Here is a 24,627-nt window from a genome sequence, read left to right as displayed (position 1 = left end):
TAACTTAATTAACAGCCACGTCATATTTTGAGGTAAATGTTTCAGCTTTGAATCCAGCGAAGTGACTGGTTTCTTCTGACTGAGGTCTGCCTTCCAATGAGAAACCACGTACTGAATACTGCACCTAAACAACAGCAATCAATAATGCCTTCCTACAGTCGTTATATAATATTCTGAGAAAGTTCCCATTCCTCTTGGTGGATGTGTCCGGCATGGAAAAAAAAAAAATCCCTTTCTGGTGACATGCTCTCTGTAAAACACATCAAAACAAGAAAATATTAGCATTTTGCAATGCAGTGACGTCAATACATATATTGATCATTGGAAAATCAAATTGTTTTCATGATATATTTTTACTTGCATTCATCCTCTGGTAAAGCATCATTTTCTAATGGCTCCTCTTCTTCATCCGTCTCCTCTGCTTCCTCTTCAGCTGCTACATCCTGCTGTTCTTCCTCCCCTTCTGACACTTCCTCCCCTTCTGACACTTCCTCCCCTTCTGACACTTCTTCCCCTTCTGACACTTCTTCCCCTTCTGACACTTCTTCCCCTTCTGACACTTCCTCCCCTCCCAGTCCCTTCTCTGCTTCAGACAACATCTCCTCTTCTGCTTCCTCCTCCTGCTCCTCCTCTGCTTTGTGTGTCTCCTCTTCGTCTGCTTCCTGGTTCTCCTCTTCAGGCTCTTCTTCACTCCGCACCCCCTCTGCTGTCTCCTCTGATAGGGCGACTGGCTCGTCTTGCTCGGTCTGATCCTCCTTTACTGCCTCAACCTCCTCTGCAGGAGCAGTTTCATCTGTCACAGAGTCCTCCTGCTCGACAGGTGCTTCATCCTGTGCAGCTGCTTCTTCTCCTTCATCTGCCTCTGCCTCTTCTTCTGGGTTGGACGCCTCTTGTTCTACATCAGCAGGAAGTGCCTCTTCAGTTGCTGCAGCTTCCTCTTCTTCAGCCGCGGGAGCTGTCTCTTCCTCCGTCTGTCCCACCGGCTACAGCAATAGGAAGCAATAATTATATTAGTTCATAGTAGACCAGATTCTGGATAGGAATTGTAATAGACAATGTATTAATGTAAGTGTAGAATGTAAACCCATCAGGGACTCCATGCCTGGCAATTAGCTCCTTCAAATTAACGAGATGAAAATCTCATTATGGTTTCCTTTGGGCACAGAGTGGACAGAAATAGCAAAGAGACCATGTGTGCTGACAGTACGTGTGCTCGGGCATGTCACGCATGTTCTGCCATAATAGATCTAGAATAATGTAATGATACACAACTGCTTCTGAAAATGCATCTGTGACATATTCAGTTATTTATTTTATATGATCTGATTTAGTATGATTCCAGAATCGCCACATGCATCATGATTTGTTCAGCAATTAAAGTTCTCTTGGTGTTGACCAATATTTCTGCCAGCTGGAGAATAAATCGTCCAATCAGAGCTTTGTGGGCGGAGTTAAGAATAGCTTGCGCATTAATAAAAAAACTAAATTGGTGATCCTCCAGACTCTGACGTACCGTATCGAGCTGCTCCTCCACACTGGCCTGCTGGAGCCGCTGGGACTGTTCAATCTCAATCAACCCTCTGAAAGACAGTGAGTGGAATTATGGTTTTGAAATTGTCACATAATAATAATAATAATGATGTTATAGAATCTATTGTCCAGCCCCATGAAGCCTGGCCCCTTATTGTTAAAATATTGTCACCAATGCCTTCATTTGGCTGCTTTCTGCTAATCTCACATGCGCAACAATAGAACATTTACATGATGTTTACATAAGCTTCAAAGAGCGCGCTCATTTTACACTCAAAGGACGTTTAATGCCAAACCATTCAGCTCCAAAAATCATCTCTGCAATAGAAATGTTAATGCAGATCAGGGAACTCTTACAATGCGAATAATGACTGTGGACTAGAGGAACACAGAGACAGTGACAGCGAAAGGGGCTTTGACAAAGTCAACATAAAGCTATGGGTCAGAGGAGGTGAGCTATTTCCTCCACAGCTTTTTTTCTTCCACAACCCACCTGACGGTAGCCATCTCCAGCGTGCTGGCCTCGAGCTGAGCTTGGTAGGTGTCCAGCTGCTCCTTCAGTCGGAGCACCTCGGCGGCATGTCCGTCCAAAGTGGCGCTCAGCGTGGTGACGTGTCCCACTCTCTCCTCCAGCTTCGACTCCGCTTCCCCCACGCTCCCCGTCAAGACCCCGACCTTCTGGGACAGCTCGGCGCTCAGCGTGGCCAGGCCGTCCACCTGGATCCTGACCCCCTCGAACTCCTCGCTCTTCCCCTGCAGCATGGTCTGCAGCTGGCTCAGCTGCTCCATGGACACGGTGGCCTGCTGCATCGCTGCCAGGCGGGCTCTCATCTCCGTGTGGAGCGACAGCACCTGAGAGGGGAGCTCAGAGTTCTTGAGCTGCTCAGCCGTGGCCAAGGCCATGCCCACCTGTTTCTGGGCCAGTGCATAAGAATCCTCCAGGGCATTCAGGCGGGTCTCCAGGCTCTCTGAAACGTGCTGCTGCAAAGAGACATAGGGGAGCGAAGTTAGGTCAAGATGGCCACATGGTGTGACGATCATTCTGACGGAGCTGGTGCTTCGATAGTCTCTTAACTACTCTTTATTATAAAGTAAACATTATGTTACCAAACTTCTGAGATGCAAAAGATGTTTACAATTCTAGTTTTCTATTAATTAAAATCAGAAAAACGATATTTCTCCTACCATATCAGGGTATTTAGGTCCATAAAATAAATAAAGCATTTCTTTAAACAATCAGAACAGGTCTGATCATGCAAGTACAGCTCAGTGAAACCTTACTTCCTTGCAAGAAGTCACGTGAAACAAACTTTGTAATAAACTAAAACCTTTGTAATAGTGTTCTGTATTATCATAGTAATACTATGCAATAACTTTTTAGTTCAGCTTTAAAGCATTAGTAGCTCTGCAGAACTATTATATAGTTTTTGCGCACTTCTCTTAAATGTTTGAATATTTTTGATATTTTAGTTCTTTTGTACACAGATTCTTTAACCGATATTGTTTGTAAACATGAACATCACTTGCTTTTGAGATTGATAACTGTTACTGTATGTGTGTATACACATGGTAAATATCACATTTCTGATTGTTTCCATCATTGTTACTCATATTTTATAACTGTCCCTTTATGATTTTGCTGCCCAAGCTCTTTTATAAAATCTTTGGCAGGTTGAATATTGAATTTGCATAATGAAGTAATGCAAAGAAGTGATTTTCTCAGGTAAGTATGTTCATTAGGAGCCAAACTCAGGACAGTATTAGAGAACCAGCATTGAGTTGGTAAAACCTTCCAAATAAACTTACAAAAAAACGATTTACCGCTGCTGGAACAGGAACCATGTCTGTAACAAGACTGAGCTGGCAGAGCTGTTCTCATGCAAAGTGTTTGCCTCATTAAAAAGGTGGGGTTGTATGAGAGAGGGAAGGAGAGGTTGTACTGGATTTGTTTTGGTTAAGTTCATGTTTAGAAAAGAAATCTCCGAGGAGTCGCCTGCAGCAACTTCAACATAGTTGGAATACTATGAACGTCACAGGTGGAGAGGGAAGTGTATCTCAAGGCAGCCATGAACCTGTTTGCAGTGACTCAACAGAGGTAGTTCATTCATGCAGATACATAGAACAAGAGGAATAAAAGTTTCTTGAAGTAGTACTTTACTATTCCCACACAGTATTTCAATATGAAACAATCATCACTGTTCTTCTACAACCTTTCCGACGGCCTGTAAACAGCCTCTGAGCTGGTGTTCAGTATCAAAGTCGCAGACTAAATTTAGCCCTGGTTCACTACTAGTCTTGTTTCTTACTGTTTTGGCAGCATCGTCTGCACAGCTCTAGACTTGTGTTCTCGACTCCAGTTAGAAACACAAGACATTTTCCACAGAGAACTTTGATACTGAGCAGATCCGCAGTGTTTGAGTCGGTGCTTAAAAGTCCCTGCAGTAGTAGGTCAAGAGTAATCCTCATTACAAACGTCAGCAGCTGTTTGGATGTTAGAAATAGCAGCGTTTTCTACTCACTCCAGTCAAGCTGTTGGCATTTTGAAATCTGATAGGAGGCCTGCAGGTCTCAACTTCCCTCACTTGTAAGTGGCAACGCGCAGTGGGGACATGTGCTGAGGCCTTTTCTTGTTTAGTCAAAGTGTAACTCAGAAGCTCACGGAAATATATGGCTGCTGCAATAGGACATATGTGACATATCACAGGAGGCGTATTGCGCGTATGCGTATTGCGCCGTTAGTGGCTGCAATCTCGGGAGACTTTCATATGCTCACAGGGAAAACGGCTCCTTGATTTATTTGTATTTCTTACCTCACTGCTTGACTGTCGCATTTCTTCGTGGGAGGACTGTAGTTTCACTATTTTCATCTGCATGCCCATGATATTGTCTGTTAAGTGGGTTAAAGTTTGGTGCTGCTGGAAACAGAACCACGCGCCAGTGGCACCGCTAACCACAATCAGCAGGAATAAAACCAAGTGGAGAGCCTGATTATTGACTCCAGCGCGAACTTCTGACTCCACCAGGTCGTTTTTGAAGAAGCCATCCTCATTTTTGTGGTTGCCTTTCCCTCTTCGATGCTTTGCCGTCATTTTCCACACCCACAAAGGACAAAGTGTTCTAGCCCGGCTGAGAGGTGATACCCAAGGAGCCCGGTGCGTCAAACAGACTGGACTGGAAGTTTAAGCGTTGTTTTACCTCAGGAGGCTCCTTAAAAGTTGCGCAAACCGAGCTGGATTCAATCAGCGCGCAATAAAGTACCGAGAGGCTGCAGCGATGAAGAGGTAGAGCAGAGGATGAGGCAGTGAGAGGGGGGCGTGGACCGCAGTCACCGCGATCGTCCATTCAGGAAGAACGGAGGGTGGGCGGCTGCCAACGGGGAGTGGCTGAGCCTCTGCCACCATGTGCGCTTCTGTCATCTAATGGAGAAACTACACGTAGCTTACTGTGCGCTATTTTTGCCTCTTCACTGCAGCGGAGCCCGGAGCTACATGTGTCCTGCTGCAGTTACCCGCTTCTGTCGTACAGGGCCACTGTGGGTTATAATGGTGTGACATGACTGGCTACAACATGGGCTATAACATCAGTAATGTCTTTTAAATCACTTCTTGAAACACACTTTTACAGACTGGCTTATGTGATGTCGTCACTTTACTGTTTTATTTTTATCTGTTGATTTTACTGTTTTTTTTACTAAATTATTTTATATAATTTAGTATAATGTTTTTTTCCCTTTCATCTATTGTACAGTTTTATCCGGGTTTAACTCTTACCTTAGTTGTGGTGCTTTGTTATGTCTCACTGCTGATCTTTCTGTTATAATGTTGTTATTATTGCCTTGCTTTTGCTGCTTGGTGTGTCAAAGCACTTTGTAAACTCTATTTTTAAAGGTGCTATATAAATAAAGTTATTATTATTATGGATGAGTCTGACCTCATCAATCAATTCACTTAATAATAGTCTCTTCCTTTTTTTTTTTTTTTACAATAGTAGCCAAAATCGTCCTTTAAAAATGAGTCATATTGATGCCCAGATTGTGGAAAGGGCACATTTCTAATAAAGGCCACGTGGACTTTGATGCCTTCTTACATCCCATCTGTATTCATCTGAGCTCAGTCTAGGGGTTTAATGCTTAGTTGAATGTGCACTCTAGTTAAATCGCCTTTAAATTCTGATAAAATTGAACTTTTCTCTCTCTCTCGCTCTATCTCTCTCTCGCTCTCTCTCTCTCTTTTATGATTATTGTCACTACTGCATTTTACAGATCTCTTATTTTCCTTTATTTTGTTTGTATTCATGTTGTCAATTGCCCTTTCATTGTTGATTTGTGGAAGGGCATCCATTGTGGTTTCTTGACTTCTCCTGTCAAACCAGTTCCACCAAAAACTCTCTTAACCACTGCACCACCGTGTTGCCCTCCAAACTATGATAAACTCAATTAAGACTCAGCAAGGGCACGAGTCTAAACAAACAGCCACAGTATCATTACTGTTATCTGCTTTTAGATGAATGTGGTTTCATAAGCTGCTGTGCATCTAATCTCAACAAGCAGCTGGAAAAACAATGTCAAACCGCAACCATCTCCATGCTGTGCATTGACGATAAAAGTTGAATCATCTTCAAAAGCACCAAATGCATTGTTTTATTTGAGCAATACTTTTATTTTTATTAGCAGTCCAAGTAATGCAACAGTCCAACCTTGTTATTGTAGCAAATGGTGCATTACAGCAGCACAACCACTTCAACTCAAACATTTTGTATTAGATCTAAACTTGTTGGCGTCTTTAGTTTCTTCACTCTGTATGGGAAAAGGATGAAATAATTTTGCATAATTAGATATGTTTCTTTATATTCCACCCATCCTCTGGATTAAAGTGCAGGAGTGTTTCTCTCTCACCTTTGACACTGAGGACGGTGGAGCACTCGGCCCGTCCGAGGGCGTTCTCTGCAGCGATGGTGTACTCCCCCATGTCTTTGTGGCCTACGTGGAGAATCGACATGGAGCAAACTCCGCAGGTGTTGGAGATGTAATAGTTGGTGTCAGTGTTGAGGCTGATGTGATTGCGATACCACGTGATGCGAGGTTTGGGGATTCCCTTCACCGCACAGCTCATATAACATTCATAGCCTTTGGGTGCGGTGTGAAGCTTCAAAGGTACAATGAAGGTTGGAGCACATCGCAAGTCACAGTCCTTTCTGGTCGGTACGCTCACCACAAATTTTTCTACGAGGAATGAGAAATATATTTAATTTTCCTGAAGAAGTGACAATTCAAGGTTGTTTGTGATCCACGAACGCACCTTTCTTCTTCTCCTTCCCACAGGTTGGTGAATCTGACGGCGCAGATACTCCCATGTCGTTTTTGGCATACACCCGGAAGTGATATTCCCTCCCGTGCATGATGTTGCAGACTGTAAACCTGTTATTGAAGAGTTTTTCAGCCACTGTTGTCCATGTGCGTTTGGTAGAGTCCAGTTTGGACACTGTGTAGTGGAGGCGGTCATCGCGCTTCTCATCAGGAGAAGGCTGCCAGATCACCGTCACCGTGCCGGGCACGTTCTCATCCAGCTCTACCGGTCCAGGAGGCTTCGGATCATCTGTAACCACAATCCTTTTACTGGCTCATCCATTACTTGGACATTGATGTAGTAAAAGAAAAATACAAGTCTTAATTTTAGTTTTACCTGTGACCCTGACCTCTGTACTGAATGTCTCCTGTCCTGCGAGATTTTTCACCAAAATGGAATAGATGCCCGAATCAGAGCGCTCAGACGAGGGGATCAGCAGCTGGGATGAGCCATCAGAGTTGCTGATTGTGACTCGTTTTGTCACTGGCACGTTGTCCTTTACCCACATAATATGTGGCCGAGGGGAGGCCTGTAAAAGAGGACATCAGTAATGTCTTGTCTTGAATATTTCAGGCCCGAATGTAACAACCTTTGGATTTCCCTCCAAACCACGGCTTGCCTCAGTGTGTTGCCGATAATTAACCTGAAGTTTAAATCTCACCTCAAAGTTCACTGTGATCCTGACAGAGTTCCCTGCCCTCACCACCAAGAAGCTCTTCATCTTGCGGTTTGTGAACTTTGGCCTCACTAGAATAATGAGCAAAAGCAATGACGGCAAGTGCTTTGGAAAATATTTAACTTGACAACGTTCTTACATAGTGGGGAAAAAAAAAATCCTCTAATACATACAGATATTGATGAGTAAGAAATGAAGGGTCAGTGATTCAGTACCTTGAAAATATTTCTGTTAACATACAGCACTATACAGATCAGGAAGAGCAGCATTAGGAAATGATAAATATTAAGAGCTACGTGGTAGACGGGGAAGAAACAGAATGGACTTTGGAAAGTTTCAAAATGTTAATGCATAACACAACTAACCAGCAGCATATTACTTTGCTTTCTTCATTTCTTTTGACTTATTGACATACCAGGTGACGGCATTGCAAGGACATAGTTGGCCAGCTCCTCGGGAGCACTCTTTCCCCCGTCATTTGTCGCAATTACTCTCACCCAGTACATGTTCATGGACTTAAGGCCTTTCACGCTGAAGGAAGTCGTGATGATGAGAGTGGTGTTACAGCGGGACCATTCGAGGCACTCTGCAGGTCGGATCTCAACAAAATATCCCTTTGCTTCATCCTGTATCTCTGGTTTATCCTCCGGTTTGGTCCAAGTCAGGACCAAGTGGGTGTAAGAAGTTTCTGTCACCTTCAGGTTTGTAACTTTACCAGGAGGCTCTGGGGTCCACAACATTAGGTCATGCAGTTTGCAATATCATACATATCATATGTACATGAATATATTGCGCACAATCTATTGTTTATTGTTGAGTTTAGCCATGTTTAGCAGCACTTACTCTTTGGATCCCGTGAAAAAACAAACTCTGAGGGGTTGCTGAATTCACCAACTCCTGAGAGGTTTATGGCAGTGACTCTGAATTCATATTCCATTCCTGCCACGACATCTTTCACTGCATATTTCTTCTCTGAAAGTAATTTCAGAGAAACAACAACAACAAAACATCACTGTTGTGGTCTTCAATGCCATCAGATTGAAAGAGAGCCAACTAAAATGTACAGACCTTTTATGACTTCATCCATGGCATTGACAACGGCCCAGAGATTACTCCCCTTCTTGCGTTTCTCTAAAATATAGCCCAGGATACGTGAACCTCCTGTTTTATTCGGTGAAGTCCAGGAAATGTTGACGCAGTCGTCGTAGGCGCTGACCACCTTCGGAGGTGCTGGAGGGCCAGGAAAAGCTGAAAGATACAGAAAAAAACTGGAAAGGTTGTAGTCAGAAAGGCTGAACTATTTTTTTTAGTGTGATACTCTACTTAGTTCGGTAACAATGCTGGATTGATGAACAAGAATCCACCAAAATACTTTGTAACATGGCCATCTTACAAACATCTGACATCTGTGCAGTGTTTTGCTTAGATTTACACTCCAAAGGTAAATCCTTTGCTTTTGGAAAAGTGCAGTATTCATGTAAACTTTACAATTATTATTCTAGTTATTCTTATCAGCCCATTGTTGAAAAGATCAGCCTCTCAATTGATCAGTTGAGTGAAAGAAATTTATTGGACAAGTGTAAGAATTTGCACCTTTTATCTTATATCATTGTATATTGACATATTAATTCATATTTTGGGGCTGCTGATCAGAAAAAAAACAGGCAATTTGACTTGAATATAACTAATGATAATTATAATTATCATAGATGGAAAGACAGACTGACTTTACTTGTGTTTCATTCCTCATAATCTCTGTGATAGCCTACATGGGGGGTGTAAGACTCAGAAGTAATGGAGCACAGCAGGGGGCAGTAATGACACTAAATCAACTGATGCTCAAACAGACAAGCCACAGTGGGAGAGGAACAGGTGTGAATAATTAGACTGATGATGGATGCAGGAACATCAGCAGCTTGGCAGTTTCAGCAATATGACACTGTGTGCCTTTTCCAGTTGGATTCAGTGATGTTAGACCACGTGAGAGGTATCTTCACCAGTCTCTGCTGACATTTGTCTTGAAATTGTCTTTGCCTTTTGCACACGCCCCTAACCCAGAAACGTGGTAAGAACTGTCAAACAGTAACAGTTTGGTTTGAAAAATAAATGGTTGCTGTGCTAGGTTACTTGATGTTAGCTCTGCTAGCTAACTAACAATATGATCCCTTAGTTAATTAGCCTAGTGCTAAAGTCACATATGAAATAGCTTTTACACGAAAGGCCAAAACAGACTTATTCCACCAGATTATTTTTACTCTCTTTGTTAATTTTCATTTTATTAGTATGGGTTTCATGGGTAGTAATAACTTAAAAAGGTACACAAACGTGAAAACAAATGTTAGAATGCATTAGCTAGCTAGCTATGTTACTACAGTGGGCTGGCTTACATTTTTAGATGATAGCATGTTGATATTTGGTGACATTAGTATGCTAGTGTTTAGTTCATGTCACGTTAACTATACACTACTACACCTGCTAAGAAATGTAATGTACAGTGTTTACTGTAAGATATGTAAAGTTACCTTATACTTAAAACATGGCTGCTAGAAACTCCACCAATTTTTGTGAATTCTCTGCAGTGTTCATGATTGATCCCTTAAATTTAGTTGTGACAAATAACTAGCTACCTAATCCAATAATCTAATGGAAAAAATGAAGTAAAGACATTTTTTACACCATATTTTTAAGGGGAAAACTATGTTTCGTGAAGGGGTCGGGGGAGACAAAAAATGTTGTTCGTTGCAGATATGCAGATAGACTGATGTTGAGATGAAAGACCGGTGTGTGACTTAGTCAGCAGCGATAAAGTTATCTGCAATCCAAACTAAATGTGAAGTGTTTTCCAACAACAACAGCTTTTGGAGGAAAAAGGACTTCTTCAGACTTGTCATGGACCACTTTTCTCTGGAGTCTTCTAGACCGGGGAGACTGACGGAGAACTCAAACACCACACAAAGGAAGGACTGGATGATGGAGTATTCCTTTTCAAGACCTCAATAAGTAAGTGCAAGTCAGTATTTCTGCATTATACGTGTGTTTCGTTTGTGTTGTGTCGGCCTCTGCGCCGTACAGGGCCTGTGCTTGTTGTGGCATTGTCCTACTTTATTTAGCCCAAATGTTGCGACCATTTTGGACAATGAAAGTGACTGTACTATAGTCTTATTGCTTTGCCGTGTGACTTGGCATTGGCAGGATTCATTGTCTTTAGTTTGGTATTGTGGGGGAATTTTGTATGTACAGGTAATGCCAAGAGAAGAATGGATGTTGGAGGACTTTTTGTCATTTGACAATGAAAGTGTTCAGTTATGTTCAACTGAGATTAGATGAAATGTGAAAGCTCAGTGGGTGCAGTTGATCATCTATTATCATAGGATTGTAGATTAGTTGGTGGATCAAACGGATGCCACAAAAGTACCAGTTTGCCTCACCTAGAGTGCCGGCTTGCATATCATCAGTCTCCATCACTTCACTGGTACCCTCGGCAGTAACTGCCCGGACACGGTAACAATATTTCCGGCCATGGTCCACGTCTGTATCGCGGTAGCTGGGCACACCTGGGACTTCCCCCATTTTCTTCCAGGTGTTTCGTCCCACCTGCTGTCGCTCAATCGTGTAGTTGATCACTGGTGAGCCGCCATCATCCTTAGGCGGCCTCCACTTAAATTCAATACAAACAGCTGAGCTCTCTGTTACCTCTGCAGGACCCAGGGGTGGAGTGGGTTTGTCTGAAACATCAGAAAAGTGTTCGTTACAACTTGAAAGTCAGAGTGAATTATACTATGGGAAACAACATTTTCATCGAGAGATAATCTGACAGTTGTGATGCTGGCAGCGATGGCAGATGTAGCAGAGGTTTGAACATAATAACTTCTGTCACGCACTGAAATGTATTCTAAAAACACATCTTTAACCTGTCACATTATCACCAACTGGGATTCCTCTTCAAGTAGAACAAAAACGAGCTGCAGTTGGAAAATAAGTACCTAAATCTGTCCAGGCACAGATGGGCTCAGTGAAATGTGCCCCTTTTTTGATAGAGAAAAGACTGGCCTGATTTTCTCAATTAGGCTATGTGGATGAGCTGTGAAGCATTTAACAACACTGCTGTTTGCCGCTTCAGATCTTCCAGCAAAGTACTTCTTACTACACAACTTGCTGCACAAATCACATCTTTTGGCATCTGCAAAGATTAGATTTGTATTCAAGGAGTTGGATGTTGAGTTATTTCCTTTTAATTGACAAACAATTGACTGACCTTTTTGTATTGTTGAGTTATAGAGCATAAGAAAAAGAAAATCTGCTCGTGATAAGACATTTTCCTGTATTGAATTCCTGCATTGTCCTTCATTCACTCACCGAGCACAATTAACTGTGAAATGGCCTCAATGAAGCCATGTTCATTCTTGAGCTTAATCTTGATCTCCCCCGTGTTCCTTCTCTGGCACCTGCTCAGGAGCAAGCGGCTGTGACTTGCAGATTTCTCTATCATTGTGTTGTTGTCATCGAGGAGCTCTTCTTCCTCTCTGTACCACTTAATCTTTACGGGTTCATGGCCAACGAAATGCAGTTTGAAGATGGCGTTGTGCCCCGCTTTAACCGTCGCAGGCTCAGTGAAAGCAATGACGTCTTCGTGGTCAAACCTCGGGGGATCTGCAAAAACAGGCCAGTTTGTCAATTAAGTGGTGTTTAGCTGTGATCTGATTACGTTCAGTGGCTAATATATCATATCGCATCATTGTTGATATCATGACAAATTGTCAAACCTTTGACGTTGATCATCGCCTCTGTTTTACGACCATCTGCCTCAAAGCGGTATTTCCCAGAGTGCTCTTCCTCGCACCTGATTATGACTAATTTATGGATCGTGCCATCTTTACTCGCAGTGAAATTGTCATCTGGGGATATCTGATAGGAAAAGGGGGCAGCCAGATGATAATAAGCAATTCAAGCAACAACTGTTAATTTGTTCTTTTAAATCAGAAACATTGCATGGCCAAAAGGGATTATGTCCTGCTCTGTTGTGTCCCAAAAACGCCCAAAGAATAGAAACATCTGGCAAATGTTTGAAGTATGTCACTCATAACTTATGAAACATGTGGTCATTTCCAGTTACCACCATAAGGAAAATGCTAATGTATTTTTCTACTATTTTGCTCTGCGTATTTTAGTAATTGAGCTCCCACGCTGTAACTATCCTTGAATAACAAATATTATCACTAAATATATAATCGCCTTCTTGACAGATACGTACATAGTACGCGAGAAAATGATGAGTTTGACCTTTTACGACTAACCTTTTTGCCGTCTCTGAACCAGGCTCCCTCACAGTCTTCACTGCTGAGCTTACATGTTAACTCGGCACTCTCATTGATGATGGCATTGACATCAGACAAACCACAGATGAAATGAACTCCTGGATCTAACACAGACACAAGACAATGAACAGTTAGGCACTGTGTGGTTTCCTACACTTCCAGGCTCTTAAATTATAAGAAAATACAAAAATGTCATGAGTAGAGATTCAATGCATATAGAGTAAAGCATACTATGGAAACTAATCTTTAAGATGTGTGTTACCATGAGAAGCTATACATGTAACAAGCAGGTACACTTGGTGATGTTGGAGCCTCTTCCTCTGATTCAGTGACACCCTTTAGGTTGCTTACCAATCAGCATGTCTTCTATCGGTGGACCTTGTCTTTTACGCCTTGAACGTGTGGCTGCGCCAGTTGCATCTTCAGTCTCGTCATACTCACTGTGGTCTTCAAGATATGTACTCTCACCTTTTTTAAAAATGTAAAAAACAATGTTATTTTCTGGCCATTTACCCATACTGCACTTCCATGTGGCACATTGTGGTCTCCTACCATTCATTGCTTTCTGTAGCTGCTGGCTTCGCTTTGAACGACGTGAATGCTTGAGCTGTCCAGTAGAGTCCTCACGCTCATCACCGTCACTCTCATCACCGTCACGCTCATCACCGTCACTCTCATCACCGTCACTCTCATCACCGTCACTCTCATCACCGTCACTCTCATCACCGTCACTTTCTTCATCGTCACTTGCTAGTTCATTTGGATCTTGCCCTAGAAGCAGAGCAACAAGGACTGCAGACTGAGTTACCTCCCAAGAACTCCGTACCAGCTGTTTTCTCATCACCATACTTCACAAGTTCATTATTATAACAATTTCTCCAGCAGTGGGGTGTATTTCAATAACATTTAAAACTATATTAAACCCATTTGAAGAGAAAATAGTCCTGTTTGCAGTGTATCAGATGCTTATTCAGTCTTGTACACTTTGAAAGATTGAAGAACTTTCAGTTAATTTTCTTTGTTTGGATCAGCCTCAAATAAAATGACCATATGTGATACAAGTGTGAGTGATCATGAGGGTGCAGCTTCTTCCATGCAGTCAATATGTTACCTGTTGTTTCTTACCAGATGTACGTTGTTTCCGTTGAGCCTTCTTTGTGCGCCTTGGCTGTCTGACAGTCCTACTAGAGTCTGTATTTCCATCACAATCAGTCATGTCGTTTTGACTTGTGGCATCAACATCTCTACAGCTGGACTCTGCACAGAAAACAACACACAATCAGTGGAATCAATACTGTTAAGTAGGCATGTTAACTGAACACATCTCAAAAAGTGTCGACAAGGAAGGAAATGGATCATTTACATAAATATGGATATGGAGCAGGACATTTTCTCCACGTTATCTCACCAGTTTGTTCAGGTTCTGTCTCTTGATCATGTTTTCTGTATCTTGAATTATTGGCAGATCCAGGAAAGTCCTCATCGTCTTCAGAATATCCTTCTTCATCTGTATCTGTGGAATGTCAATTATGGTAGAATAGTTCAGCTGTCGGAGTGATGTTGATCAGGTTTGTTGTGTGGAAACCACTTCGTCGGCCATTTAAATTTACAGCTGTAATTTAAAAGTTAATGATTACAACTTAAAGGGCATCACATCTAAACCATGACAGGAACAAAAGATGCATGTACCATTTTTTTTTTTTTTTTTAAATATTTGGTGAACAGAAAAGTAGTTCCCAAAACAATCAGATGCTGATTGAGTTGATGGACTGCTAATCAATTATCATCAAGATTCTTAAGAGTCATAAAACTTGGAACCAAAGCACTAAAGGGCAAACACAATATTTTAGCTGAGATCCAATCATGTTATAAATTAATCCACTCTATTACTTTTATAATAAGAGTAATAGATAATTAAAGAAAAATGGCAGCAAGTTTGCATGTTTTGATCATAAACACATTTTAACCACACTGACTACTCACTGCAGTGCTGACGGTGATTGTCATTGTTAGGCATAGATCGACTTTACCTGTTACCTTGTCAAAATCCATTTGACCTGATCTGATGCGCTTCTTGCTCTTAGGGTCACCAATAAGGCGCCCCGAAGCATCTAGTTTAGTTTCTGTGCCATTTCCTTTTGAGTTTTTGATCTTGGCACCGGTCTTTGCTCCGCTGTTTTTACCATGTCCAGTGACTGCACCATCTCTTCCATTTATCGACTTCCCTTCCTCCACTTGTCCTTCTCTGTGTTTTGCTTTCACTGCTGCTAAAATCTTCTCCATCTCCTCTCTGTTTTTTATCTGTTGATCTTTGGCCACCTTCTCGAGGTCGATCAGAGCTCCACTTGCCAAGGTAGCTTTACGAGCTCTCTTCAGCTCGGCAGATGCAGGGTCGCTCTCAGCTTAGAGGATATGAAATACAACATAAATGACGCATAATTCACCTTTTTGTTTGTAGAAATCATGGGAGCAATTAGGATCACCTCAGCACTCGCTGAAAAATTTGTGTTTGGTGCATTATAGTGTTGGGTGTTACCTAGAACAACCAGCCAGGCACTGCAGGATGTAATGCCAGCCACAGCTGAATATATGCCTTTGTCCAGCAGGTTGCAGTCTTTGATCAGCAGTCGGTGGATTAGTTTGTGGTCCGACACGGTGATGCTGTACTTCTCTCCCTCCTCCAGGGTGCCGCCTTTGCCCATCCATGTGATCTTAGGTAGTGGGTGTGTCAGCACACACGCAAAGAGGGCGTCCTCTCTTTCTAAAGCTTTAAGCTCCTGAATTTTTACAACAAAGTCCACATTGGAAACTGTAAAATCAACACAATTAAGTCAGTGAGCCGTCTATTCATTTTGTAACACAAAGCTACTACAGTTAACAAGAGAGATACTCGGTGTGTGTATCACTGCTGAACCAGAAAAACCTATACATATTCATAAAACCGAAATCAACTGTCACCAGCTGTCTTTAAAACAGTAATCTCGCCATCATGAAACGGACCTTAAAGGAACTTTAAGAACGTTCAATCCCAAACACCGTCCCTGCACCTACGTTTAAATTCTGTAGAGAGAAGGCTGGCCTCTTCATCCATCAGATTCAGCCCTGTGTTGAGGAGGAGGAGTTTGACCTCTTCATCCACCTTTTGCATCAGGCCCTTAATATTAGAATTATTCGTTCTCCCACCCCTCGTAAGGCTGTGATTCTCGGTTCCATCTTCATCATATGGAATCCCACCATCCTACCAAGTACACAGAGGACACTTAAACTGTCGTCATTTTGTATCATCACTGCCAGGTAAAGTCCATCCATAAAATTCGGAACATTACATAAGGGTATAGTTGTCAGAACGCATGGCGGGAATTTTTCAGGGCTATATACAAATTCACAAAGAACAGATTGCGGTAATGATGGCACGCATCATGAGCAACCACTGTCTTCCCCGGCTTAAGGGCCGATTCACAAAGGTATTTGCACTAAGTGCAGACACGCCCATCACCTTTTGCAGCTGAGTGCTTTTTTTTCTTCTAATTTGCCTTTTTTCGTTGAGGGAGAGGGAAGAAATAATTTATTTGTTTGAAAAATTGTATAGCCATCCTTCATGTATTTTCAAAACAGAATTGGACTGTTTTTGCATTTAGGCTAATTTGCATAGAAAGGGGAAAATCTGTGCCAAATACATGGAAATCACATCATTTTAATGCAAATGGCAGAGATGGCGGCGCAGTTAGGGTTGCATTTCACCCTTTGTGTGAGCTTTAAGAATTATAGAGTTATGTCAAATTTGTGCATAAGACAGAACAATAATATGTGAATTGGTTCCAGATGTTCTCTGTAATACGACTGATGGTTTAGCTGGAGATCAATGCATCTTTTTGCACCTCATTTTTCGCCCTCTCCTTCTTCTTCTCATCCAGTTTCTTGAGAATCAAACTTAAGTTTGCAACACCAAACTCGGTACAGATGCGCTCGTAGTCTTTCTTGTCGGCATTCAGCATTACGTCCCAGAATCTTTCATCGTTTTCCCCTCCTGCTTTTTCCTCGACTTTACTAAAGGTGTCAAGCAAATGTTGAAAAACTATTTTTGGCCAAACAACAATAATGATACAATTCGCACACATCTGGTTTGATATTTTATCATCATCATATATGTTTTCTTACCTTCTCCGCAGCAGTTTTCTGAAGTCTGATGGATTTTTCGAAGCTGAAAGCAGCAAATTCATCTCAAGTTTGTTAGTCTTCTACAGCTATACTTTAGATTTGTAGTCGGATAAAGCTATGGGGGAACTACACATAGTTCTTTTTCAATGATTAAAAACACACAATGAGAAGAAGTGTTAAAGGGAATTACAACGCCAGTTAGAGACGTACGACTCCCTGCCATCAAACCAATATTCTCAATCAGTTTAGAACTGTATTGCTTTAACTCTTACCCTCAATCACATTTAATGTTGTTGTGCAGACAGCTTTTCCATATTCGTTGGCAGCATAGCATTTGTATGTATCTGTTTCCTCACCAGACACTTTGACAATCTAGAAAAACAAATAAGGTGCGATATGGCTTATCAGATGTACGTATTGAATTCATGCATTTTATTACAGTTCTACTGTTAACACTGTTTTACTGTGATATTAAAAACGCAGCATGAGCAGCAACTACTCAAAGGGAGGGGTGTGCACTTTGATATTAGATTGTGAACGATTAAAACACCTCAACGATCCGCCTTTACAGAGACGACGTTAGATTGTGGACTACCTGTTGCATCTTTATGCTTCCAGTGTTTCCCTCTGCATACAGCCGTGCAGCGCCACCGCTAAATGATTAGCACCGCTACTAAATGTTTAGCACCACTGCTATATAGAAATCTCCCCAAAATCAAATCAACTTGCCATCTCTACTTTATGCAGCCAGAATCGGGGACGAGTGAGGATTATAGATTGAACACCCTCAGACATTGCCAACATTCAGCAGACTGTCACTGGTAGTTTGAGAGCTTTTGTTTCACCACGCTCAAACAGAGCAATGGAGAGTCAATTAACGGTAATGACGTCGGTACCGGTTACAAATGGACTCTGTAGTGAACAACACGTGAATGTGCTGCCCGATTCAGTCAATTGTTCACCGTGGAGTTTGCCGGAAGTGATGTAATGTAGCCGCTGATCGTTTTTTATGTGGAGTGAGCACTGCACCCGACTCAGTTTAAAAAATAGCATTTGCTGACTGATTCATTTCTTCTTTGCTGTGTGTGGATCAAATACATCCTGAAGTGAAGAGTGGTTCATGTGGATTTTGAAAAAGTAACTGATGCATAGTTAAAAACAAATATTACGTGTTGAGAACATCATTTAGTCTGGTGTGTTCTGTTGTAGGACATATTTTTTGAAATGGGGAAATTCATTTATTTGTACTGTTATGAACTGTGGATCGTGATCCTGCCTAAAACAAGTAGTGATATATACTCCATGGACTTTTACTGTTTGTGAAATCATTTGGTCACTCACCTCGAATATATGCTCTCCTGATGATTCATCATATTTACTCTGAAATTTGTTCTTGTCTGTAATGGGCCCTTTAGCTCTTCTCCATGACACTTCTGGTTTCGGATCCCCTTTCACCACAACCTTGAAACTGGCTACTTGCCCTAAAGGACATGTGAAAATACTGCATCTTTATTTTCACATCTATTTTCATCATTAGACAATAGTGCCATGAAAGCCAACCAATCATATTTCTTTCATCAGTTAGTCATGTATTGCCACACATCTCTCTTAGGTCACAATACAATGGCATAAATATCAGAGTTTTAGTGCTGTTATGATGAAACCCACCTTCCTTGATAGATACTGGAATCGGTTTACTCTCAAAGTCTGGGGTGCTTTTTCCCTCTGGTATGTCCAATACATACTGCGTGATCATTACTCCAGGAGTCTCAGATCTTCTCCGGATGACAGCTACACAAAGCCAGCAAAAATAATGAAAATAAACTTCATTAATTACGAGCATAGTATTTTACAACCTGCAATTAAAAACAAAAGGGGATTTGAAATATATTCAGATCAAGTGGGTCGGCCTGAACTGATTTATTTATTTGCTACCAGCAGATGTCAGGAATGTCAAATGTATCCCCAGTGATTTATTTTTTTCTCCCACAGATACTCACTAAAAGATGGAAATCTATTAGCTGTTTGAGTTCACTTAAAGTTACTTCAGCCAATGAGCCCTGCCATGTTTTTGTACCCAATTGTTCTAGCTCATTGCTCACTAAATATGTTATGGTAGTCATGATAAAGACTGTACATCTCAAATATATCTAGTTTGCTTTAGATTTTTGTCAACTTGGTAGCTTTATGTTAACTGTAAAATTAAATAAAAATAATCAAATAGAAGTTGCTCTTTAACTCATATTTAATATGCTCCTTTTTGAATTGTACAACCTTTTACACCAGAGATGTAGTGTAAGAGCAATTTCACATTTCACACTCATCATTACATATACAGTATGTTGAACATTGTTTACATTATATTAGAACAAAGTAACTCATGTATAGATTTGCACATAATGTCTGCAAATAACCATTGTCTTATGCTGTATTAATCTGCCAATTATATTCTCTATTAATCGTTTTGTCAATACAATATATTCCACTAATAGCAAATAACAATACAAATTTACTTTTATTACAGTAGCAGCAGGTTATTGTCTATCGACTAATCCTTTCGGCTCTTTCATGCATATTCAACACACTGTGCCCACAGAGTTAAATGACAACACGACAGATTAATTCTCTCAGGCATTTCAAACGGCAGCGCATGGCATTCCACACAGTGATCCTCTGCCCACCTGCACTGCAGCCGAACATTTCCTTATCAGGCTTTGGATGTGCAAAGATAGAGGATCACACAGGAGTCGATGAGGAACAACATTAATCCAGGGATTACAGGTTATTATGACGAGGACTGAAATAGGTGGAACGCCATCCCTGTCGCACAAGGGCGACTGATTTGGCGACGGCAGTAAATACAGTAGACATTTCACGTTATCAACACAAAGGCAGGACAGGCCGGAAGCAGACACAGTATTCAATAATACCTAATGTATTATTCAATATGAATTCCATTATTCGTAATAATGAATATTGCTCAGTATTGTATTCAAACCGTACAGTAGTTCAATGAGACATTCTATGTTTTTCTACCAGAAAATAAAGCGGCTCTTTTGTTTCACCTGACTTGCTGCCAGACACCTCATTAAAGCGCTGAATGTATTGATGGACGAGTGAGAAACCTGGGTGGAAAGAAATGACAGTAGATCAGTTAAAGCTACATGAGTGAATGCTATAGCAGGACATGAAGTGTATGTATGTATGTATATAGATATACAGTATAGATATAGAGAAATAGATATAGATAGATATATTCAATACAGTATGTGTCCAACAGGAGCTGTCCCTTATTAGCTACCTCTGTGAACTTATAGGTTATATCTTGCAGACATTTTCTGTATATTTTCAGAAATGTTGATGATTATCCAAGCCCGGTGAAGCATTTATTTACTTCTAGGTGAAAGTGATTGATAGATGGCTGGATAGAGAGAGAGGCCGACGGACAGAAGTAATTGAGTGAGAGACTGAAATAGCGGACGGAGAGGCTGGAAGTGACCCAGTCGGCCATAATGTGGAAAAGGAAAGCTCGTAAAGGCCTGAATAAACTGAAGCACTGAGAGGGTCACAGCAAAGGGCAGCCGACAGGCAACCTTAATTCAGGGATGTTTTCTTCTCATCCTCAGTTCACCACTGAAGCCTGACAGAGAAGACCTTCAGTTCACTGCTGCCTATCAGCTGGGCAAACTTCAACTCGCATAATTCTTATGCATTTTATAAGTTGATGGAGATCCTGTACATCATGTGGTTGGAGGGAAAGTTTGTTTACATTGCATTTCACAGATACAATATAAACTGTTGCAGTAGCTTCAATGATTATCTTTTTTAACATACAATAAAAGAAGTCTGACTCTTTAGCTGCTAAAAATGCCAAGAATTACGCTATGAAAGTACCAGAAAAGTTGTGGGCCGGACAGCTAAAAAACTAGTGACATTATCAAGCTGCTTAAAACTGTGAAGAGCTACGGATTTATGGTACAAACTCTGTGTAGATTCATTACTACCCCTTTCACATTATCACAATTTACACATTGTCATTTGATACATGATTGTAAAAATATTGATTATCGCTGCTTCAAACAAATGTTCAGTTATGTTCCCATGTTGGTAGCAGGGACACCGCTTTAAACTGACGAGATTGAAAGATACAGTAACCATTGTTTTCAACAGTAAAGGAAAAATACCTTATGAATACAAACATAAGATGGTGGTAGTAGTAGATATTCAAGGTAGTGTTGAAGCCTGACTATTACTCAATTTGATGATTCATCACCTTCATGTTTCTCTAAGTTGTTTGACTCCAGCAATATGCTGTGTTCTGGCAGGATTAGCATGCAGCTCATTTTCCTCCACTTTGAGTGATGAATTAACTTGCACATAGTTTAGTTCATTCTAGACAGATTTTTTAATATTCGTGTTATATGATTCATTAATATGTTTTTTTCCTTTACAAAACAATACAGCAGGGCCTACATTATGCTTTTTTATGACAGTGAAGGCGAATAAGGAGCTTAAAGTTCATCCAACAATTTTTGCTTCGATCTGCTACAGCACCACTTTATGTTGGCAATAGATGGACACCAGACCACTTAACGATTGCTTAGGTCAGTGGAATGGGACAGGAATAAGCATAAAAAAGACAGATGTGAAGAAAAAGGCTGAATTGTAATACTGTACATCGTCGGTTGGTCGTGGACTCTGCGGTCTTCGGTTTTTTCCACATTTTGGCAAACGTTAACTGTCAAAAGGGTGACCTGCAGATAGAATGTAAACATAAACATTAGCACCAATGAAAAGAGCAGACATCACTAACTACGTATACATCAGTGGCGCGTTCAAGCCTGATTTTTTTTTTTTTTTTTTTTTTTTTTTTTTTTTTTTTTTTTTTTTTTTATGGCAAAAACAAAGCTAGGTAAAAAAAATGAATAATCTACACCAAGCAAAACCCTAAAAATGTTATTTCTTTCAATTTGAATTCTTACTACTCCAACTAACTTCTGCCAGCTTCCTTAAGTTTCACATTAGTCACGTGCTTGCCCATTGACCAATCACGGCACACATTAATGCTGACGTACTTAGCAGGCTACCTGGGTAGCATCAGCACGTCAAAGAATAAGCCATGAACATGTCAAACTAAATATCTGATTGGTTGAAGACTATGCCAATCAACAATATCGTCCCCATTCACTTAGACTGCAAAGTCTGCCTAGAGGACCTCAGGCCTCTCTCCTTACATAGAGAAATAGGGGCTGAATCTGATTGGATAAAAGCTCTCCTTAAAACAAGCTGTGCTGGAAGCAGAGGAAGACAGGAGCTGTGCAATGAGAAAATAAGCTAATGGGGAAAAACATTATAATACATGTAGTGTATTTGTGAAAAATGATTAAATTATAAAATAGCTATAACTTTGTGATTCTGTTTAGGCCAGCAGAGAAGGCTTAGCTGGCCCTGACGGCCCACCACTATACATGCACACTAATATTCCACTATTATTACGATTATGACATATGTCAAATATCGCAACGGCAGCCTTTTCAAGGAATGAAAGAGGGAGGCTGTGTTCCCACTGGTGGAAATCTACCTCAATTTACAAAACAATCCTATTTTAACGCAAAGAAGCGAAATGGCACAAGTGGCACTGTCAACAGAAAAATTAGTGGGATATTCATTTTTGCAGGCATGTAAACAACTTGGTGGTAATTCTCTATTTCTAAATATGGGAAAAAACCTGGAGGAGTTGTGCATATAAACATAGTCATTGTTTTGTTTTTTATATTATCTTTATGCATTCATGTTCCTCTGGATGTGCCATATCTTTGCAAAAAAAATATTGTTAAAATTGTCCACATCATTAAAAATACACAACAATACAGTATTCGTTTTAACGAGAAAGAACCATTGAAGTAGAAATGCCGATCTTTCTGTAGTTCGGTTTAGTTCATAGTTGTTAATCACTGTGAAGCCTCTTACTGTCACTTACCAAGATATCAAATGTTGTTTTTCAGCACCTTCAGGGAACACAACCTTAATACTAAAGCAAGTAGCTCGGTTCTCATTTTACAGATATACGTACCTCTTACGCTCGAACAGACAAAATCCTATTCATTGACAGCATATATTATACATATATATTGATATTTGAGTGTTGCCTTCAGTTTTTTTTATGCATGACTGCTACAAATACCATGTAAACCCCCAATTACTTAAAATTAAAATATTGCTTGCTAGTCTCTGTGGCCTTACACGCAGTGGGAAATACATGTACCCGATGTGTGAATTATATACAAAAAAATGTTTATTCATCCAGTTAATGCAGCTCAAAAGCTTCAGTGAAAAGCTTCAGTGAAAAGCTTTGTTGAATTTGTTTTATATGTTTACTGAAATATTGGCTGCTTTTATGAATTCATTCATAAAGGGATGATAGTAGTCGCTTCTTATGTACTTTTTTGTACATAAGACAGGAGGAGTGAGGATTTGCAAACATTCAGACGGTGGTCATTTAGAGGCCAAGGCATATTGAATGCACAACAAGCACTGATGGTGCTCAGCTCCCCGGCTATAGTTAGCTGTGACCCTATAATACCTTCATGTGATTACACCCAGCATTATTGCAGACCAAGGCTGCTCTAATTCAATTCTCAGAGGTTGAATTCTCAGAATTGAATGCTCTCAATTCATCAACGTATTTAAAGTACACCAATGGTGAATCAAACGATAACCTGACACCTAGGGAGAGAAGAGGGGGCTGAGATACAGCCAGAGTCAGTTAATTTTATTGCAGCTGAATATTTTCTTCATCTGTTCACATTCAAAGTTACAATGGTAATTGCATCCAATGTCAAACCAGCTTGTGTTTTATCACAGATGGAAAAATAGAAGGTATTTAACGTGTAGAAGAATCTTTCATACACCACCAAGCCAACAGTGCAGAACAAACAAAAAGTGAAAATCAACTCTTTGATCCAGACTGCCTTTAAATAGAAACCTCTGATTCCTCTCAAGCATCCTGTAAAACCCCAGTTGTTCTACTATAGTTTGATAAAGTTGAATCCACCTGGATATCGTGAAGAAATGAGGACTGACCCACGGTCAGGAAGCAACCCTCGGTTACACACACACAAACGCAGAGGAAGAGGGGTTTACCTGTCTACAGCTTTGTCCTCACTCCTACTGAGACTGGTTTATAGATGGTACTTGCTGCCGTCTGGGTTTTACTGGATATTAAATCCTTTGGGAAGACGCGTTTTGATTTAGCTGCCTGCAAGCTTGTGCCCTAGACAGTGACTGTCAAAGAGAGGCTTCTTCTGTTTAGGCAGATGGATGCTCATAGCTGGTGGGTTATTATTTAGGGGGAGCGGGGCGGGCGGTGGTGGTGGTGGTGGTGGTGGTGTGGGCATTGCATGAGGTAAGGAGGGATGAATAGCCTGAGGGAGAGGGAAGGGCTACCAATGACAAGTTAGTGGTGAAGTTTATGTCTTACTACACTAATTACTGATGACAGCGGACTCATCTTTCACAGAACAGTTGCTGACAAGAAAACGATTGCGGAGTTCATTCGGGTTGTCTGGTATCTTATTCTTACAGATATTATACACGTTTAACC

The 24,627-nt window shown here is 40.9% G+C and overlaps 3 protein-coding genes across 3 annotated transcripts; all 3 read right to left on the bottom strand.

The window, feature by feature from the left end:
• Positions 1-353: 353 nt before the first annotated feature.
• LOC116382591 (protein Ycf2) lies at positions 354-4,816 on the bottom strand. Its single transcript, XM_031845773.1, has 4 exons — positions 4,341-4,816; positions 2,024-2,511; positions 1,514-1,580; positions 354-983 (listed from the first exon to the last, which is right to left on the bottom strand). The coding sequence occupies exons 1-4, from the start codon at positions 4,617-4,619 to the stop codon at positions 354-356; spliced, it is 1,464 nt and encodes a 487-aa protein (XP_031701633.1). The 5' UTR covers positions 4,620-4,816.
• Positions 4,817-6,320: 1,504 nt separating this feature from the next.
• On the bottom strand, positions 6,321-16,861 carry LOC116382590 (immunoglobulin-like and fibronectin type III domain-containing protein 1). The gene is made up of 20 exons (XM_031845772.1): positions 16,745-16,861; positions 15,918-16,104; positions 15,403-15,675; positions 14,897-15,268; positions 14,275-14,379; positions 13,992-14,123; positions 13,419-13,637; positions 13,218-13,334; positions 12,846-12,970; positions 12,315-12,456; positions 11,908-12,201; positions 10,980-11,276; positions 8,620-8,799; positions 8,395-8,523; positions 7,967-8,275; positions 7,537-7,622; positions 7,212-7,404; positions 6,828-7,124; positions 6,425-6,751; positions 6,321-6,325 (listed from the first exon to the last, which is right to left on the bottom strand). Exons 1-20 carry the CDS (start codon positions 16,859-16,861, stop codon positions 6,321-6,323), a joined length of 3,906 nt encoding a protein of 1,301 aa, XP_031701632.1.
• Positions 16,862-17,014: 153 nt separating this feature from the next.
• On the bottom strand, positions 17,015-24,214 carry LOC116382510 (immunoglobulin-like and fibronectin type III domain-containing protein 1). Its single transcript, XM_031845612.1, has 7 exons — positions 24,168-24,214; positions 21,702-21,778; positions 20,090-20,149; positions 18,693-18,815; positions 18,366-18,505; positions 17,297-17,396; positions 17,015-17,067 (listed from the first exon to the last, which is right to left on the bottom strand). Exons 2-7 carry the CDS (start codon positions 21,745-21,747, stop codon positions 17,021-17,023), a joined length of 516 nt encoding a protein of 171 aa, XP_031701472.1. The 5' UTR covers positions 21,748-21,778; positions 24,168-24,214; the 3' UTR covers positions 17,015-17,020.
• Between the last annotated feature and the right edge of the window lie 413 nt (positions 24,215-24,627).

This window comes from Anarrhichthys ocellatus, unplaced genomic scaffold (genome assembly GCF_004355925.1).
Source record: "Anarrhichthys ocellatus isolate YVR2014 unplaced genomic scaffold, GSC_Weel_1.0 scaffold5, whole genome shotgun sequence".
Classification (NCBI taxonomy): Eukaryota; Metazoa; Chordata; class Actinopteri; order Perciformes; family Anarhichadidae; genus Anarrhichthys; species Anarrhichthys ocellatus.
The sequence above is the reverse complement of the archived record's forward strand: the minus strand, read 5'-3'. Positions and strand labels throughout refer to the sequence as shown.

Bases quoted from the DNA above. Each gene is read 5' to 3' on its own strand.
- LOC116382591 (XM_031845773.1), bottom strand. From the start codon at position 4,619: ATGACGGCAAAGCATCGAAGAGGGAAAGGCAACCACAAAAATGAGGAT. The intron at 2,512-4,340 runs GTAAGAAATACA...GTCTCTTTGCAG, and splicing joins TGCGACAGTCAAGCAGTGAG to CAGCACGTTTCAGAGAGCCT. The intron at 984-1,513 runs GTACGTCAGAGT...CTATTGCTGTAG, and splicing joins TGGAGGAGCAGCTCGATACG to CCGGTGGGACAGACGGAGGA.
- LOC116382590 (XM_031845772.1), bottom strand. From the start codon at position 16,861: ATGCTGAATGCCGACAAGAAAGACTACGAGCGCATCTGTACCGAGTTT. The intron at 14,124-14,274 runs GTGAGATAACGT...TTTTCTGTGCAG, and splicing joins GACAGAACCTGAACAAACTG to AGTCCAGCTGTAGAGATGTT. The intron at 12,457-12,845 runs GTTAGTCGTAAA...TTTTCCTATCAG, and splicing joins GGTTCAGAGACGGCAAAAAG to ATATCCCCAGATGACAATTT.
- LOC116382510 (XM_031845612.1), bottom strand. From the start codon at position 21,747: ATGTGGAAAAAACCGAAGACCGCAGAGTCCACGACCAACCGACGAT. The intron at 20,150-21,701 runs GTACAGTATTAC...CTTTCCACCCAG, and splicing joins GTCCACGACCAACCGACGAT to GTTTCTCACTCGTCCATCAA. The intron at 18,506-18,692 runs GTGGGTTTCATC...CATGTCCTTTAG, and splicing joins TCCAGTATCTATCAAGGAAG to GGCAAGTAGCCAGTTTCAAG.